Source organism: Metopolophium dirhodum, chromosome 5, assembly GCF_019925205.1.
Source record: "Metopolophium dirhodum isolate CAU chromosome 5, ASM1992520v1, whole genome shotgun sequence".
NCBI classification, from domain to species: Eukaryota; Metazoa; Arthropoda; class Insecta; order Hemiptera; family Aphididae; genus Metopolophium; species Metopolophium dirhodum.
Window position 1 is genome coordinate 33,052,866 of NC_083564.1, and position 17,754 is coordinate 33,070,619.

Sequence of the window (17,754 nt, forward strand, 5' to 3'; positions counted from 1 at the left end):
AGTAGTTAGCACTCTTATAGACCTATGAAATATTTATATTTTATACTAATATATCTGATATAACTTTTAACCATTCATTTATTGTAGAAAAGTTAGTACAAGACAATAATGAGTGTTTGGTAAAGTTGCTGTGATTATCTATTTATTTTGTCATAGATATCTTAGAGAAAAATACATATTGTCATAATGTCTCTAGTTCTAATTCTTTATGAACAATAATTACACCCTAATTAAAAAAATAAAATAAATAATAGATATCAAATTATAATATTGTTTATTATAATTATCATTTTTTGTTTTTTAATTATAACTTACAATAAGCATACAAAAACTAAACATTCCTAAAAAAAATAACATTTCATTGACCTATAGATTTTGTATAATAATATATAACTAATGTAAAAAACAAACTTGTAAAGTACTGATTCTATATTTTAACATAAAAAGTACATTGTTTATAATAATTTTGCAACTACTCTTTCAATTTTCATAAATCAGTTATCTTAATTACATTAAACCTGAAAACAAATAACAACAATTAGTGTACTCATCATAAATTATTAAAAATTGACATTACGGTTAGCTTCCTTGCATTGACGAATAGCCTCGTTAAATCCAGAACACAAAGAAATATCATCATTGTTTTGTGCACACTGCAAAAACTGTTTGACTTCAAAAGCACATGCTCCACCTTGCTGGCTACTCTGCTCCATTGGCATTACCGATGGTTGTTGAACTTGAGGCTGTACCTCATCCCGGGAACCACCACCCCCGAACATTCCAGTAACTGCATGACCAACAGTGTGACCCTAAAAAAATACATAAATTATTGTTATTAATTATATTTTTCCTGTAAAACTATAAGTATTAATTATAATACATACAATGGCAGAACCAACAGCAACACCTCCAGCAGTGGCAGCCATTTGGGCAAATAATCCTGGTTGTTGAGGTTGAGCTTGTGGCGCTTGTGCTACTTGTGTTGGTTGAGCTTGTGGCGCTGGTGCACGCTGTTGTGTTCTAGCAGGGACTGATGACCTAAAAATGTAATGCTCATTTAAATAATTATAAACATTGTTGAACTTAAAAATGATTAAGTATCGGCTTCAGAATTGCATTGTATAATTATTTTGAAATAACTAAAATATTAGGTACTATACTCGGTAATATAGGACAACTTGTAATTTTATTTCATATTCAATTAAATTATCACAGTGTATATAATTAACTATTAAGTTAATTTTAGATTAAGATGAGGTGACCAAAGTAAACAAAACATTGATTTACTTCACGTAATTGTAAAAAAAATATATATAAATTATTTACTGAATTAATGTAGGTGCCCAACCAAAAATTTTAAATATGTAATAGAATCATATTTATAAAAGGTAATAGGTAAGTACTAAGTACCTATATGGCTATATCAGGTTTAAATAAATATAATTAAATGAAAATGAAAATATGACACCTATATATTATATGAATGACCTCATTTAAGTTGCACAATGCTGTGCAAATTCTTATAATATACCTATGATGCCCATAGGATATAAATAAGGAAATAAAATATTGCCAACTTTTTTTTTTGGGACATAAACAAGAATCTAAACTAGAAAATCAATGTAGGTAGATAATGAAATCTATAAAGTTTTATACTCACTAATTAGGTACTTAATTGTTTATTTAATAAAAAATTAGGTACCTACAATAAAAAAATATGAATGGGCAGTACCTATCAATTTTCCGAATGATTAATGGGATATAATTCAGAATTACAATTGGTACAAGAACTATTATTGTTGATTGATACACATAAGTAGGTATAATTATGCGTCCATGTATTAATGCGCATAATGAAATAAGTTTTCACGGTAACCATATTACATGATTAAATATTACCTAATGATTTTAAAAAAAAGTTTAAAAGAAATTTAAATTGTTTGTATAAATTATTAATGTGTTGTCATTATTAACATATTTTATATAATACCTACCTACTTAAATTATTTTAAGGTATTTCATTCCAAAACTTATAATATTATGTAGAAACGTCAATACCAGTCACCCAGTCTGGCCTTTTCTCTATATTGTCGTCGATAGACAGTGCGATATACGATACAGCAGTTATAGGTATACAACCAGTTGTAATTGGTTATAAAGTTTTTCATCCAAATATGATAGGTTTATAAACATATTCAATTTTTATTACTTTTTTATTTAGTACCTATTTATTTATAACTGTTGACATACATCATTATTAATATATTACCCGATATATTATTATTCCCAAGATTATTCTTATAAAGTACCTATTTATATTTCAATTTAAAGTGTCATTTTCATTATAGCCAGTCACACCCTTAAAAAATGTACCAATTAATTTTGTGTCATTGATTAATATACATATTTGTTTTACTGTTTGTACATTAGTTATATTTAAAAAATGTAGGTTATTATTTTTACATGTAAGAAGTGTACCACAGAATAGATTAAATACATTCTAAGCATACTAATTTGATTCATTTCATAGTGGATTTTTTTTCAACTACCTCCACGCAACACAGAAGCACCAATGTAATGTTATAGGGTTGGCTATATAGAACTAAAGAAAGGTTAAATTTTTAACAAGTCTGATAAGGATAGATATTTATGAAACAGTGAAATAAATTCAACACCGATATCAGTCTATCACGCAGTGTTGGGTAGATTACTTTTGAAAATCAATAAAATTATGTTACATGTTACATGAAATATTTTTATTTCAAACACATTTGAGTTGCCAGACATAATTTTTATCACGTTACTTCAACATTCAAAAAGTAGAGTGTTACAAATAAAATTACCTTTTTAAAAAATTATTTCAAAATCAGTCCATAACGACTAATAAGTAGTAAGTATACCATTAATTATTATATGAATTGTATATGTATAAAAGTGTATGACATTGATGATGTAGGTACATTGTTAATTGTTTAATGTTATACATGAACAAAACTTGTAAGTACTAATTCCTGGGATCATTAATTGTTGATTATTATCTAAAACTTTCGGAATCGTAAATATATATTTTTAATTTTAAATATTTATCGAATATCCTAGCCCCTAGTTTTTGTCACACAAATAACATTCATAACTTATATTTTAATAACGTGGAAAATAACACGTTTTTCAAGAGGAAATTACTTTTAATGTATAACGAAATTACTACGGCGTTACTCCAAAAGTAATTTCGTACCAGTAATTAGTAATTTTCGTTACGTTACTAACCAACAACGAATTCACGTACATAATAATATACGTTATGGGTAACCTTGCCGGCGGGACATCCGACAAAGTGCAAAGTACGCGAAGGACTTACCTTCTGGGTGCGGGTGATGGAGAACGTCCACGTCTGGCCATTTCGTCGTTTGGTTTACACGAAATACAAACAAATTTCACAAAAAAAAAACGATTTTATGACTTGGGATTTAAAAAATTAGCGTGATGGCGCGACTTGATGCAATGCTGTAATACGGAATCGTACTGAAAAATGAGAATGGTGATAGGTTGAATATGTATTTTGGTTATGAAAAATTGTAAAAACGACTAATGTAGACAGAAAAAAAGTTTACGACGCGATTTGGGTATATTGGTGGGGCAAAACAAACAGCTGTGACGCAGTGCTTTATTTTCTAGAAGTTTCTCGGCCGTGGTATGAGTTATTATTGTTCTGTGTTGTCAGCTGCAGACGTGGTACTGACGTTCGAAACCTCTTTGTGTACGGCTGTTCAGCCGGTAAAAGACGCGCGCGCTCGTTCGTTATCAACTTTCAATTCTTATCAGTTATCAGCCGCAAGTTGCAACCGACGACGACGGCTACAACTACGTCCGAGATTAAACTGATTAAAGTGCCGAGCTTTTTCAATTTTTCCGCTCTGGATTCCGAGTTTCCGCCGTTTTCCTCGTCGGATTCCTGCCTCTTCCCCCGGTCAACCGTCAGCCATCGGCTGACCGACGTAAACACATCGCATCATCAATATTGCTCGGGACGGGTCCAGTGATCAGCCATCCGTCGAGCACGTGCCCCGTCCACGCGAGATTAAACTACGACCGAGACCAGACGATGACGCGGTCCGTTCGCTGAGAAAATGCCGCCGTTGCGCGATCGCACCAATAACGAGCGTCGTCCGCCGCGAACTCCGCCACCACTGTTGAGTGTAGCAACAGACGCATTTTAACCTTGGCCCGAGTTGTTGTGCCGTAATCTTTGACCCGCCCCGAGACCCGACTACGACCAGACCGCAATACGCACTGCGATGGAGTGCGCCAACCTAGACGAGTGTGTCGAGAACTGGGATTCGATAGCTGGTGACTACAAGACTCTCGAGGTACGTCGTGTGATTATATTTTTATAAGTGTCCACCTTGCACTCGCAAAAACAACAGAGACTGTCCACGGCTTCTTATGCCAATCGAGTTTGCTACGATACCACTATCAGTCCTTTCTACCCATTTCTTTTTCCTCCATCAATAGGTACTAGGTTATAATGTCTTCTCTGTGCTCAAAGACCGAAACCAAAGTTTGAATTCTGTCTATCGACCATCTCATAGACTTGCACTTAAATACTTAGGTATACCTATTTAGTATGATACAGATATGATAAAATTACATTTTAGCAGATTAAAATTCATTTAAAATATTGAATTGATTGTTATTGTAATTAATAGGTAATAGACGAGGTAATAGATGTAATGTATCATAATATAATTGATGTGTTGCACAAAAACATGATTTGTGTAATGGACCTTAATTTAATGGACTGATCATAGGTCATACTTTAATGTTTTTGGAACTATAACATTTCTATAGATCCTAGTTATAATAAAATACTTTTCATACATTCTAGATCAAGTAGTTAAATTAGAAAATTTGTCAAAAATAACATTAAAAACTATTTTGCTAAGTATGTACCTACCTATAATTACGACTTCTGGATCAGTCATATTATCACTTTCAAATTATTCTTATTGAATTTCAGTAATTTTTCTTTTTACTAAGTATATTTTTTTGTTTTATTTCATATAGTTAGTTTTAATATAGGCACAACCAACAGTTGTCAATTTTACATTGAAATAAAATTTTATCACATCAGATCCTTTTAAATTGTAATATTTTATAAATATATAATTAGATATACAATATAATGTATTTGGTTATCATTATCTATAGAATAATAACTATTATAGTAGAGGTTTCCTATGATCATTATTAATTAGTATGTAATAAATTAGGTAGGTGCAGTAAAGCACCGTAAAACATTGTATAATAATTATTTATTTTTATTTTTAGAATGTCAATAAAGAATATTTAGCCAAGGTAGAAGAGGTTAGTGATCTTCAAGGTCAATGTATGAAACAAGTCAGTCACCAAAAATATCGATTAAATTTTATTGCCAAATCTTTAAAAAAGTAATTGTAATTAAATTCTGTAATTTTCACAATAGTTAGTCTTATTTATTCTGGGTTATGATTGTTTAGTTTTGAAAATGATGAACGTCAAGACATCATACAACGGCTTTGGAAAGATATTAACCATCGTCGCCACCAACTGTCAGATATTGAACAATCACTACCCAAGCCCAACGGAACATACTTGAAAATTATACTGGGCAACGTAAATGTATCAATTTTGAATAAAGAAGACAAGTGCGATTATTTCAATTGAAAAATTCAATCATAGTTTGACAAATAAAATGTGTTACAGGTTTCGATATAAAGATGAATATGAAAAATTCAAATTGGTTCTTAGCATTATTGGCTTCTTTTTATCTCTATTGAATTTGGTGACTCATAGGCGTGGAATCGAATTGACCTTTTTGTTTCTTTTGGTCTGGTATTATTGTACATTGACAATACGCGAAAGCATATTGAAAGTAAATGGCTCTAAAATCAAAGGATGGTGGCGGGTACATCATTTTATATCTACTGTGGCTTCAGCCGTACTTCTTGTTTGGCCAAATTCCGAAACGTGGTTCATATTTAGGCCACAGTTCATGATTTTTAATGTAGTCATTAGTAAGTATTATATTCTTATTACATTTTTAGTAAATCCTAATTTTAATGTATTTCCAGGCGTAGTTCAATCATTCCAATTTGTATACCAGCAAGGAGTTCTATATAGACTAAAAGCATTAGGCGAACGTCATAACATGGATATTACCATTGAAGGATTCCATTCTTGGATGTGGCGTGGTCTTAGCTTTCTACTACCATTCTTGTATGTAGGATATATTTTCCAACTGTACAACGCATATACATTATATAAATTGTGTTATCATCCACATGCCACTTGGCAGGTTAGTAAAAACAATTAAATAACATTTTATATTCATCAGTTTAAATAATATCCTATAATAATCGATCTCTAACACAAATTTGTACACAATGTCTACCTTTTTTTTTCCTGTTTGAACTGACGACGCAGCGGGGACTGCTTTTGCATTCATCCGCGACGCCGCCATCGTTTATTTGAACAAAACACAATGTCCTCTTAAATCATATAACAGTATAACATTAATTAAGAAATTTTAAATTAAGTAAAATAAATATTATTAAAAAAAATTATAAAATAATATTTAATACCTAAATAAAAGAATTATTTTTATGACTCACTTAAAATGTAGTGTTTCATAATATTGACATACATTTTTTTTTATTAGATATTTTAGCATGATAAAATGTGACTAAGTATGAATACTATACGAGAGCTTGTCATAAAAATACCTATCTAAAAACAAATATTTATTTAACTGAGTATTTATCCATACAAAAGTGAAGTCAACAATAAAAAAATGTCTGATTAAATAATTTTTGAAATGCAAATATATTTTATAGGTTGTTGTTTATTATTTTTAAATATTACAAGTTGAAATTATAGGGCCTGTAAGCTCATGCATTTACATATCAATCTTCCTAAGTTGTATTTAATACCAGATGACAAAGAAATTAATTTCAAGGTGCCGTGGTTATATATGTGAAGTTTTATTTTGCATATTTAGAGGTCTTTCATTTTGTTCATTTGGCATAACTATGCATTTTTCTATTTTATTGGGCATATTCATAATTTTGATATTCCTATACCAATACGATTATATTAACGTGCATTTATATTTTTACTGAAATACTATGGAGAAAACAAAATTTGATGAAAATGCAATAATTTCTATTTTTTTAACTTTATAAAATGTATGGTAATTGTCTTAACGTAAAATAATAAAAAATATGTTTCAAAAATTGCTTATGGTTTCTTCTTTTTTTATTCTGCATTGATTTAGATTTGTAGTTTTTAAGTTCATATTTTTTCTGGTAAGTTTTAGAACATCTAAACTCCAAAGTAAGATACAAATTTGCTCCACACTTCCCTAATATCATATACATTTTTTTTTGCAAATTTTGCATATAATAGAGTTTTGTGCTATTTTGTTAACTCAAAATTGTAAAAAAAATACAGATGGCACAAAAGGTTCTATTTTCAATATTATTCTATCAATGTTGTATGATAAAAAAAAATTATCACCTGAACATTTGTATATTCTTTTTAGGTTCCTGTTTTGTCGGGACTATTTTTTATATTGTTCTTGGGAAACGCGGTTACTACTTCAATGGTCATTCCAGAAAAACTAAGAGAAGTAAAAATTAGACGAATTATTAAGGTAGTATTAAAAATATATTATACCAATATTCATGTCATATAATTAAATAATTATTTGCAGACGTATACTCGAAAAATGTCTGGCAATCGACTTGGAGCTGACCCCAAAAAAAGTGACTGAAAAATTAAGTAAGAATTATAATTTAAATCAATGTTTTCTTAGTCTCTTTTTTTTTTAATAGTTGTATTATTATTAATAAATAAATAATTTATAGGAATACATGGTGTAACATTTAGAATTTAGATTTTTTATTTAATACACCATCACACGTTACGTTTTAATGTTATGTATTTGTTTTAATATACCAATTTAATTTTTTATTCAAGGCGTTATTAAAAATCTATTATCAGAGTCCTTGTTATTCATTGTACACTAATAGAAGAGATTCCTTTGAAGCAGACGAGAACAAATTTGTACAAAGTATAATAAAAAATATTGAACAAGTTATTTCATTATAAGAAATTATATTGTTTATTAATTTAAATGTTAGAAAAAACTAACATTTTACTTCTTTTTGGGATCTTTCAAACCAGCTCCGGCATTAAATTTGAAAAATATAATATCCCCATCTTCAACGACGTAATTTCGGCCTTGTTGTCTATATTTTCCTGCAGCCTGAAATGAATAATGTAACATTGTATTTAGGTGTTAGTAGGTATATATAAATAAACATTTCATTAATTACTTTGCAAGCAGCTTCAGTTCCTTCATTTTTGAAATCTTCAAATTTCATTACTTCGGCCATAATGAATCCTTTCTCAAAATCTGTATGAATTCTTCCAGCTGCCTGGGGTGCTTTAAAACCTTTCTATAATCAGTAAAAAAAATTAAATAAAACTTAATTCTATGAATATTTTTTTATTTTGAATTTACTTGAATAGTCCAAGCTTTGACTTCGTCATGTCCAGCAGTGAAAAAATACTGTAATTGCAATGCTTTGTAACCTTGGATAATAATTTTGTCCAAAGCACTAATTAAAAAAATATTTATATAAAAATTAGTAAAAATAACTTTTTCAGAGATAGGTCTAACTTAATTTTATTTTTAAACTCAGAGAAAATATTAAAAATTTAAACATAACGAATAAGTAAAAATGAAAATTGTAGTATACACTTTTCACTAAAAAAATTATTTCCTGTCTCTTACTCAAACATTTTGATTTTGATTATGTATGAGTTTGATTTAAACCGCAATTTTTTTTTTTTAACTAACCTGGTAGCCTGAACTTCTTCCATGTATTTTTTGCGTTCTGGTTCTTCCATTTCAATAATTTTATTTTCAAAAACTCCACTAAATGGTATAATAATTGCACCAGGATCATTTTTATCAACCCATTCTTTAATTTTTATCAACCACTTGTTCTTTTTTCGAATATAATCTTTTTCAGATAGATTTACCAAATAAATGACTGGCTTTGTCGTGATGAACATATGTTTATTGAGAAATTCTATCTGAAAATAATAAAATTTATCAGTATTTTAAGTTATCCAAATTCTGGTTAATTGATAATTACATCAAGAGCGCTCCAATCACCAAACCTTATATGTTTCTTTTCATCGACTAGAATAGTTTTGATTTTTAGAAAGGTGTCCTGCAAATATAATTAAAGTGTTAAAATCATTTAAAACTGTGGCTGACTAGTTGCAAAAAATATACATATTCTGGTTTGAGTTTTTTATCTCCACCGCGTATAGCTAATTTTTCAAGTTTTTCCAAGTTGGCATGAAAATATTCCTCGTCTTTTAAACGTAACTCTTCATTGATAACTTCCATATCTTTAATAGGATTAACTTCACCCTCGATGTGAATTACATCCTCGGCTTCAAATGCACCTAGATATAACAACATATATTATTATTTAATAGCTTTTATGAGAAAAATTTTAATAACTATTACAATTTTTTCAGTATAAAAGATAACAAAGAATTGCAACTTGAAGACTTTTACAATTGTTAAAATGTATAGATGAAGAAACATGTTAAAATATTTTCATATAACAAAAAAAAAAAAATCAAATTAATATAGGTAATTAACATTGCACAATAATATACTTATATTTTATTTATTAATTGTTGATAGATACTATATAAAATAATAAATGTATGTTTAACAAAAATAATCATAGAAAAGAAATATATAAAAAAAAAACAATATTTTATATTTTGTTCTTGTAAAAATATTAAAAACTCATATCAATCATAATATTAAAATATGAACACAGTTCTAACATAGTAGGTATACAGTGTTTAAAAACAAATATATTCTTACTCTATACTGCATTCAAATCATAATCATGTATTTACTACTTAGTAAAATATTATACTTTAAAATGAATATCATGTTTTGTTTTATTTCAATTCTTTAAAAATGGTATTCTTTGTATCGTGAAATAGTAACAAGGAGTATACACTTTATTGGTAAGCTATAAGTTTCTAATTTTTAAGTAAGAAATTTACTATAACCAATAAATTATGCTAAATTTTTCTCTGTTATATCTATTATATTATTTGTATGAGTTTTAATTTTTTAAGAATTAAAATATACTGGTTAACAAAAATAACCTTAAATCTAAAACAAAAGCGAGTTTACAAAATTAAAAATTATTGATTGCGACGTGCAATACCATCATTTTTAGTTTCAGTCTAATTAGTATACAAATGTAAAATTGTAGGATTTAAAATTAAAATATGATTTTATTATTTAGATATTACCATGCTAATACTCATTTCCCTATTATTATTTGTATAACTTCCAATCATTGCTAAGATACCTCACAATAACCACCTAAATTATCAACACCTTTCGAAATAAACTTAGTTTAGAGCACTGGTTCTAGATCGTCTTACAATATTTTTAATTAAAATTAAACTTACGGCACAAATGGAATAGAGCATCGCACGCTTTTATGTGGGATAAAAAGGCGTTCCCAAGACCTTGGCCTTCCGCAGCTCCTTTGACTAGCCCAGCTATGTCTACAATGTTCAAAAATGCTGGGACTTTGCTGGAAAAAAATATAATATACAATCAAACATTTTGACAAGGCTAGGAAATTAATGACCTAGAAAAAGTGAATTTAAAAACTGGCCAAGAAAAAATCTAAACTTGATATGTAGATAAGATAAACCTATACAATACAATAGCTGGTGTCGAATATTGATGACAAGAAGGCCAACAGGTATTTAAGAAAGGAAACAACAAAAATGCACTTGAAATAATACTGTCAGAAAAAAAAAAATATTCAAATAGATTTTGAAATCCTGATGGTTGAATCCAATTTTGTACTAGGAATGATGTCCGAGAGGCTAGAAATCAAAAAGAAAAAAATTCTATCACTGTATATTATAATATAATGTTGTAAACTTATAATAAGTGTAACAAGTAGGATTCTGGGTAGTATACATCATTATGTTTATGTATATGGATAATGACGTCGTCTCTCGGGTGTATATTATAACGAGGAGAGTTGTTTAAAAGTATAAAACTAAATTAAAAACATAGTGGTATAGTTGTGTACCTACGACCTACCGGCTATTACGCGCCCGAAATTAAAATCCCGTTAACCCAAAGGGTGAATTACGAGGGGAAAATTTTTAAATTACAAAGCCCACCGGGAACGACCGTTGATTGGATTTTTTTCGTCCTCTGGAATTACACGTCAACGTTACGCGGATGGGGGTGGGTACAACCACAGCTACCGACCGAGATTTCCTCCCAATAAATCAGTGTAATACCCGACGGCAGCGGTGGTTGTGGGAACTGGGAAGCCATTCCGAAGGTATAGGACATAGGTATACATAGGTACACTTATTGCGCGATGTGAATGAAAACGAAGATTTTTCGACCTCATATTATATTAATATATCTTGCTGACCTTATTAATAGCCAAGTCACATTACGGGGGCCGGGGCTCGGTTTTTAGATTTTTACCCGGTCCGCCGTCCCCGCGGGCTTTAGTCCGGACTGCAGGGTACTTACGACCTACATATAGAAGGAGGTATAGGTACCTACGACCTGCCTGCCAGCCTCATATAATAATATTACAGAATGCTTTATTATAGCGCCGACAATATTTTTGGCACCGCCGTACCTACAGTAATTTGTAAACATGATTTAATGGGCTATTAAAGTTAATTGCGAGTGATCCGCCGGCTTCTGTTATGGATTGTAAGAACCGTAATTATTTTTATATAATTTAACCAACGAAAAATCGTACGCGCTTTTCGATAAATTTTACAAATATATGATTTACATTAACATTGTTTCAAACAATATCAAATATCCCAAACCATTAAAAAACTGATTTTAATTTATATTTTACCTACTATAAAAAAAAAATAGTCACTACCTAATGGTTACAGACTTTAACAGTGTTGCGCGTAAACAACTTTATTTGAATACTTCTTTTTTTTTGTTTTTACATTTAAATTCTAAACACAATTTAGTTAAAACATTTTATACATTTAAAAATTACAATATTTAATGGATTTTTGGTTAATGATTTGATATGGCTGGCCCTATATTAAATTAAAAGATTGTAATTTCAACTTAAAATGTAAGTACCTAGTTATGAATTTATTTTATTTCAGATATCTTACACAAAAATATTTAATAAGATTTAAATCATTAAAGAGGATGTCAGCGCACTATAAGCAAAACAGATTTGCGCAGAATTATTTTTTTTTTTTATGTTTTTAAGTAATCTTTGAGTAAAATCACCCATTACAAAAACGATAGAGAGTAATATTTTTGTCGGTATGACATATCGATTTGTCTAAATATTGTCTCAGAACAATTTAAACATAATTTAAATTTATAATACATTTTTTGTTTATTTTGAAAGTCAAAAAACAATAAAAAAAAATATATAAATGTGGCAGCTCGTGGTTTGGGCGGGACGATTGCACCCCCCACTAAAATTAATTAAATATTATTCTTAATAATTGTACATTTTTTTTATTAAAAATGCTCATTTTTAGACAGTAAAATAGTTATAAATTAAATAAATATGCGGTGTGCGAACATTAAATTTGTTTCTCTCAGATACCGGCTAGGAGCGTAATATTGGTACGCATGTACAGACGAGCGACGACGAGCCGTGTTTGGAAGCGTCGTCCGAGCAATATTCTGTACATCAGTATCGTTGCAATCGTGTGCGTGCGGGTACGTTAAACGTTTCAGATGCGTTCTTTTATGGCGATTGGCGGGTATTGGACGACCGGCAGCGTCGTAAAAGCAATAATATTCTGAATACGTATATAATAACTTATAAGCGAGGCACAGGTGGCGCAGCAATCGTACTGTGCGTGCGTGTTGTTTAAACTGCGATGTTGTAATATACGGGGGGGGGGGGGGTTGGACGACCGGCAACGTCGTCCATGCTCCATGCAGTAAAATATATTGATCATTGATCATAAATACTATAGTGTTATGATATAACTATATTGGTTAATTTATTTTTTAAATTAACAGCGTTGTCGGATGCTTATCGCTATTACTATTATTTTCATTATCATTTTCTTTATAGTAAGATGTATATTTTCATCATACACTCGTACGTCTTGTAAGTATAAAATATATTGTTCTTAATTTTAATTAGTTAAACATGTCGAATTCTGTTCATAATTTAATAAATATTAAATTTTCTTCATTATCGTTTGAACAAAAACTAACCATAAAAAACGATGGCAGGCCTTTGCCGGAATTAAAAGATTTAAAGACTAAATATAAAAAAGGAAAAAATGAATATTTTCGGAATTGTAATCCAGCATTATATCTCAAAAATGAATGGTTATGTGGATGTGAAATAAAACAAGCTCTTTTCTGTTTTCCTTGTTTACTTTTTGGTGGTGAAACAGCTTGGACTAAAATAGGAGTCACTGATTTGCAACATCTAAATGCAAAAATTGTTAAGCATGAAAATTCATTCAAACATATTCACAATGCGACAAACTTAAATTTGTTAGGCAAAGTTGATAAAAGACATCAAATTGATATTGGTTATAAAATAGGTATTCAACGCCATAACGAGTTAGTAGATAAAAATCGCTACGTTCTAGATAAAATTCTAAATTGTATTAAATGTTGTGGGAAACACGAATTACCAATACAAGATCACGATGAAAAACTATCTTCAAAAAATCAGGGCGTTTTTCGTGGAATTCTCGACCTTTGTACTGATTTAGACTCTAGTTTGAGTGATCATTTTAAAAAATCTACTGTTTTTAAAGGAACTTGCAAAACAATTCAAAATGATCTATTGGATTCTATTCTATCGGTATGTCGAAATAAAATAGTAAATGAAATTCAACAGTCAGAATTTATTTCCATAATTGTTAATGAAACCACTGATATTTCAAATATCTTTCAGTTGGTTTTTGTACTTAGATACGAAGTACAAGGTCGACCTGTTGAGCGTTTTTGGGGCTTTGAGAATCCAAATGGACATAATGCCGAAGCATTATCACAAACTATTTTTGGTTTAATTGATCCACTTATAGAAAAATCACCTAATAAATTGATTGCTCAGTCATACGATGGTGCAGCAGTTATGAGTGGCCAAGAAGCTGGTGTTAATGTGAAGATAAAAGAAAAGTACCCATTCGCCTATTTTATTCACTGCCACGCTCACCAATTGAATCTCATAATGATACAATCAATTTCAAAAAATAAGCAAATTCATATATTTTTTTCAAATTTATCTGAAATACCAGTATTTTTTTCTCATTCACCACAGAGGGTATCAGTGTTAGATGAAGTAGTCGGTGTTCATTTGTCAAGAGTAGTACAAACTCAATTGAATTTTAATTCAAGAACCGTTAATATTGTTTTTGAACACAGAGAAGACTTGATAATTTGTATGGATAAAATAATTGGAGCATCTTTACAAGCTAAAACAATTAATCAAGCCACTGGTATTAAAAGGCTTCTAGAAGATACTGACTTTATATTTTGGCTGAATATTTTTCATAAAATTATGCCACATGTTGACTGTTTATATAATTCAGTCCAAGCCAGAAAAACAGATCCTGCCCAAGTAAATAACTCAGTAAAATTATTTATAAATGAAATAAATAAAATACGTAATAATATGTCATCAATTTGTTCAACAGTTTTAAACCAATCAAACATAATACATTCAAATAAAAGAAAAACTATCGAAGACCCAAATATAACGAAAAGAGTTATTGCTTTAGAAGTGTGTGATGTTTTAATAACTCAAGCAAAAAGTCGTTTTAGTTTTAATGATCATCTAACTACAGTGTTGCTTTTTAAAAACAAATATTACCAAAAATTTAACAACGAATTCCCAATTGATTATTTACAAAAAACTATGAATTGCTATCCTTTCTTTACAAAAGAACGTTTAAGAACTGAACTTGAGGTTATTTATAGCCGTGATGATTTTCGCTTATTAAAAGGAATTATTCCTACAATTAACTATATAATATCAAATGATATGAACAATTTATTTAAGGAAGTAGTTAAATTACTAAAACTATTAATCGTCATTCCAATGACATTGTCGGAAGCTGAACACGAATTTTCAAAGTTTAAAAGAATTAAAACTTGTTTACGAAGTACCATGGGAGAAGACAGACTAAACGCTTTATCTATTCTTAATATTGAAAGTGAAATGATTGCAGAAGATATAGAATTCAATAAAAAGGTCATCGAACAGTTTTCATCAACAGAAAACAGGCAGATGGATTTTATTCATAAAAAAACTCCATAAATTAGTTACTTTTAAATTTTGTAATCATACATACACATGCTATAATAATTTTATGAATAAAATATTAAGTTTATAAAATAAATAATAATAATAATTAATGTGTGTATTGTGTTTCATTTTATTATATTTACATGTATCCATTACGAATGGGTTAAATTTGAATTCAATGATAAATCATTGAACTTTTATTTCCTAGATTTCTAAGGATATCTTAGAATTGAGTGGTCCAGTGCAAGAATAGACTATCTCCACATTATTCGAAATGCATGTTTTATGTTATCTGATAAAGATAAATTTTGTCTACATTTCAATGCAATAACTATGTATTATTTAATGCCGCCTGAACAATTAAAAAATATTGATAAAGTCAGTTCTCACACTACACCTTACAATTTATTTCTATTTCTATTAGTAATTTATTTTTTACAAGTAATATCTACAGTGTGTTGTCTGTTGAACTACTTTTTACCAAAATCATTGCTACTTCTTAGACACATGATATTAATAAAATATTATATCATATTATACTCTAATTTGTATTAACTTATCAATACCGTATACCAAAGAACATTGTGGATAGGTTTGTAATGTAAATAGCTTAACATTAATTTAAATATTTTGAATATTTCAATTTTTAGTTCACTATAAATAAATTGGTAGAAATTATAAATTACATTTGTTAACAGATTATTAATAGCAGTTTTAAATAATTATAGTAAGCACTAACCTGGTTGGTTTGAAATATTCAACTAAATAATCAAATCGTTGATCCGGCACCGGTACACGACTTGCTGGAAGGAAATAAAAAAAAATCCTATAATTAATTTATATTTTATAATAATTAAACACAGTGGTCCAAATCTAATGTAGGTATTTGAAATTTGAACTATATAAATTAAACCACTGGTAAAATGGATAGATGGATATATAACTACCTAACTATATTATAAGGCATTATCATTATAAATTTTAAAAAAAATACTTATTTTCATTCGGATCGATGGTACAAAATGGAAAATTTTCAGCTGCAGCTTCACTCTTGGTGAGGACATTGAAAAATGTCGACTTACCGACATTCGGTATACCAACGATTCCAACCTTCAGATTTGTGCCTACACGTCCAATGAGTGGTTTTTTCTCAGGTTCTTCAACTTTTTTGGGTGGCATGATGACCACAGGCCTAATTAATCAACATTACATTTAAATAATAATGTACTAATCACCTACATAATAATTATGACATAAAATGATTCGTCCGTACTACAAACTGCATGCATAGTTATTACAGAACATTTTTAAGTATATACAACGAATATATTAAGCCATTTTAATACTTACACACAATTGGTATAGTGTTTATTATTAAGACTTAACTTCTAGAGTTATATTTAATATTAGACTTTAGAACTAAAACCTAAAACTACCGACAAATATTGAACTTCAAAATGTGCTTCAATCGATGTCTATGAAGTTAGCACCCAGACGTTTAGCACTTATCAATTCTGATAAGGTAGGTAACCGCAGTCCTGCCTACTGTATTGCCTATTCATGTCTTACAAGGGATTTTAATAAAAATATTTATTTTTCAGATATAATTTGCTGGATTCAAGATGAATGAATAAAAATTAATATTATTGATATTATATTATTAAATGTTATTTAGCCCGATTTAGGTATATTATTACAATTAAAACAATGAGAATCTATCATGCATGTTATGTAACAACCTAATTTAAAAAACCGTTATTATCATCAGAAAATATAACATGATGAAACATTTTAAAGTATTTTACTATTCTGAACTACCAGCTAGTAGTAGATATGAGTATGATTTCATAAGAAATGATTATAATATAAATACAAGTTTACACATATCAACAATTTTGGAGATTATCATAACTATTTTTACATTTTTGAGTAATATAACGATCATACAATGCATGCATGAAAACTAAAAACATTATCATTGCACGGGGTATCCACCTTATAATGTTAATTCAAGCATCAAACATGTGCTATAAGACCGAGGTGGTTAAAATATTATAAAAATACGATATTAAAAATTATATAATAAAAACAAAATACTAATCCCTATACAATCATTAAGCAAGGTGTATTACAGACAGTTAATTCAATATTCAGCTATGAGAACAAAGTTTATACTATTCGGCAATAACCAGCCATCAACGTCCAATGATCGTATAATATTCTATAAAATTAAATTAAATTTTGGTAAAACGGGGTCACCGTTGAAAAATGAATTAAAAATATAATATGTTTGAAATGTCATTCGAAAAAATACAGAACCCAATCAAATTTAATTATACAACAA

General features: G+C 29.1%; 4 protein-coding genes across 5 annotated transcripts; 2 read left to right on the forward strand and 2 right to left on the reverse strand.

The window, feature by feature from the left end:
* Window positions 1-257: 257 nt before the first annotated feature.
* On the reverse strand, window positions 258-3,573 carry LOC132944438 (coiled-coil-helix-coiled-coil-helix domain-containing protein 2). The gene is made up of 4 exons (XM_061013764.1): window positions 3,359-3,573; window positions 885-1,038; window positions 578-809; window positions 258-518 (listed from the first exon to the last, which is right to left on the reverse strand). Exons 1-4 carry the CDS (start codon window positions 3,397-3,399, stop codon window positions 508-510), a joined length of 438 nt encoding a protein of 145 aa, XP_060869747.1. The 5' UTR covers window positions 3,400-3,573; the 3' UTR covers window positions 258-507.
* A 227-nt stretch (window positions 3,574-3,800) lies between these two features.
* LOC132944437 (transmembrane protein 120 homolog) lies at window positions 3,801-9,843 on the forward strand. Of its 2 annotated transcripts, none has more exons than XM_061013762.1 (8): window positions 3,801-4,367; window positions 5,329-5,447; window positions 5,517-5,684; window positions 5,743-6,053; window positions 6,111-6,334; window positions 7,580-7,690; window positions 7,751-7,818; window positions 9,598-9,843. In XM_061013762.1, the coding sequence occupies exons 1-7, from the start codon at window positions 4,296-4,298 to the stop codon at window positions 7,808-7,810; spliced, it is 1,065 nt and encodes a 354-aa protein (XP_060869745.1). In that variant the 5' UTR covers window positions 3,801-4,295; the 3' UTR covers window positions 7,811-7,818; window positions 9,598-9,843. The 2 variants fall into 2 exon arrangements, with proteins under 2 accessions (XP_060869745.1, XP_060869746.1); XM_061013763.1 differs by lacking the exon at window positions 9,598-9,843 and adding an exon at window positions 8,017-8,152.
* On the reverse strand, window positions 7,917-16,916 carry LOC132944435 (obg-like ATPase 1). The gene is made up of 10 exons (XM_061013761.1): window positions 16,761-16,916; window positions 16,409-16,602; window positions 16,150-16,210; window positions 10,564-10,691; window positions 9,347-9,522; window positions 9,204-9,281; window positions 8,903-9,141; window positions 8,564-8,660; window positions 8,376-8,498; window positions 7,917-8,305 (listed from the first exon to the last, which is right to left on the reverse strand). Exons 2-10 carry the CDS (start codon window positions 16,587-16,589, stop codon window positions 8,195-8,197), a joined length of 1,194 nt encoding a protein of 397 aa, XP_060869744.1. The 5' UTR covers window positions 16,590-16,602; window positions 16,761-16,916; the 3' UTR covers window positions 7,917-8,194.
* On the forward strand, window positions 12,422-14,914 carry LOC132944434 (uncharacterized). Its single transcript, XM_061013760.1, has 2 exons — window positions 12,422-14,723; window positions 14,800-14,914. Exons 1-2 carry the CDS (start codon window positions 13,293-13,295, stop codon window positions 14,803-14,805), a joined length of 1,437 nt encoding a protein of 478 aa, XP_060869743.1. The 5' UTR covers window positions 12,422-13,292; the 3' UTR covers window positions 14,806-14,914.
* Window positions 16,917-17,754: the final 838 nt, after the last annotated feature.

Excerpts from the sequence above, each read along its gene's own strand:
- LOC132944438 (XM_061013764.1), bottom strand. The coding sequence starts at position 3,399 with ATGGCCAGACGTGGACGTTCTCCATCACCCGCACCCAGAAG. Across the intron at positions 1,039-3,358 it reads CCATCACCCGCACCCAGAAG|GTCATCAGTCCCTGCTAGAA; the intron begins GTAAGTCCTTCG and ends TTACATTTTTAG. Across the intron at positions 810-884 it reads TTGCTGTTGGTTCTGCCATT|GGTCACACTGTTGGTCATGC; the intron begins GTATGTATTATA and ends GTATTTTTTTAG.
- LOC132944437 (XM_061013762.1), top strand. The coding sequence starts at position 4,296 with ATGGAGTGCGCCAACCTAGACGAGTGTGTCGAGAACTGGGATTCGATA. Across the intron at positions 5,685-5,742 it reads ATTTTGAATAAAGAAGACAA|GTTTCGATATAAAGATGAAT; the intron begins GTGCGATTATTT and ends AATGTGTTACAG. Across the intron at positions 6,335-7,579 it reads ATCCACATGCCACTTGGCAG|GTTCCTGTTTTGTCGGGACT; the intron begins GTTAGTAAAAAC and ends TATTCTTTTTAG.
- LOC132944434 (XM_061013760.1), top strand. The coding sequence starts at position 13,293 with ATGTCGAATTCTGTTCATAATTTAATAAATATTAAATTTTCTTCATTA.
- LOC132944435 (XM_061013761.1), bottom strand. The coding sequence starts at position 16,589 with ATGCCACCCAAAAAAGTTGAAGAACCTGAGAAAAAACCACTCATTGGA. Across the intron at positions 9,282-9,346 it reads AAAAACTCAAACCAGAATAT|GACACCTTTCTAAAAATCAA; the intron begins GTATATTTTTTG and ends TTATATTTGCAG. Across the intron at positions 9,142-9,203 it reads GTGATTGGAGCGCTCTTGAT|ATAGAATTTCTCAATAAACA; the intron begins GTAATTATCAAT and ends TATTATTTTCAG.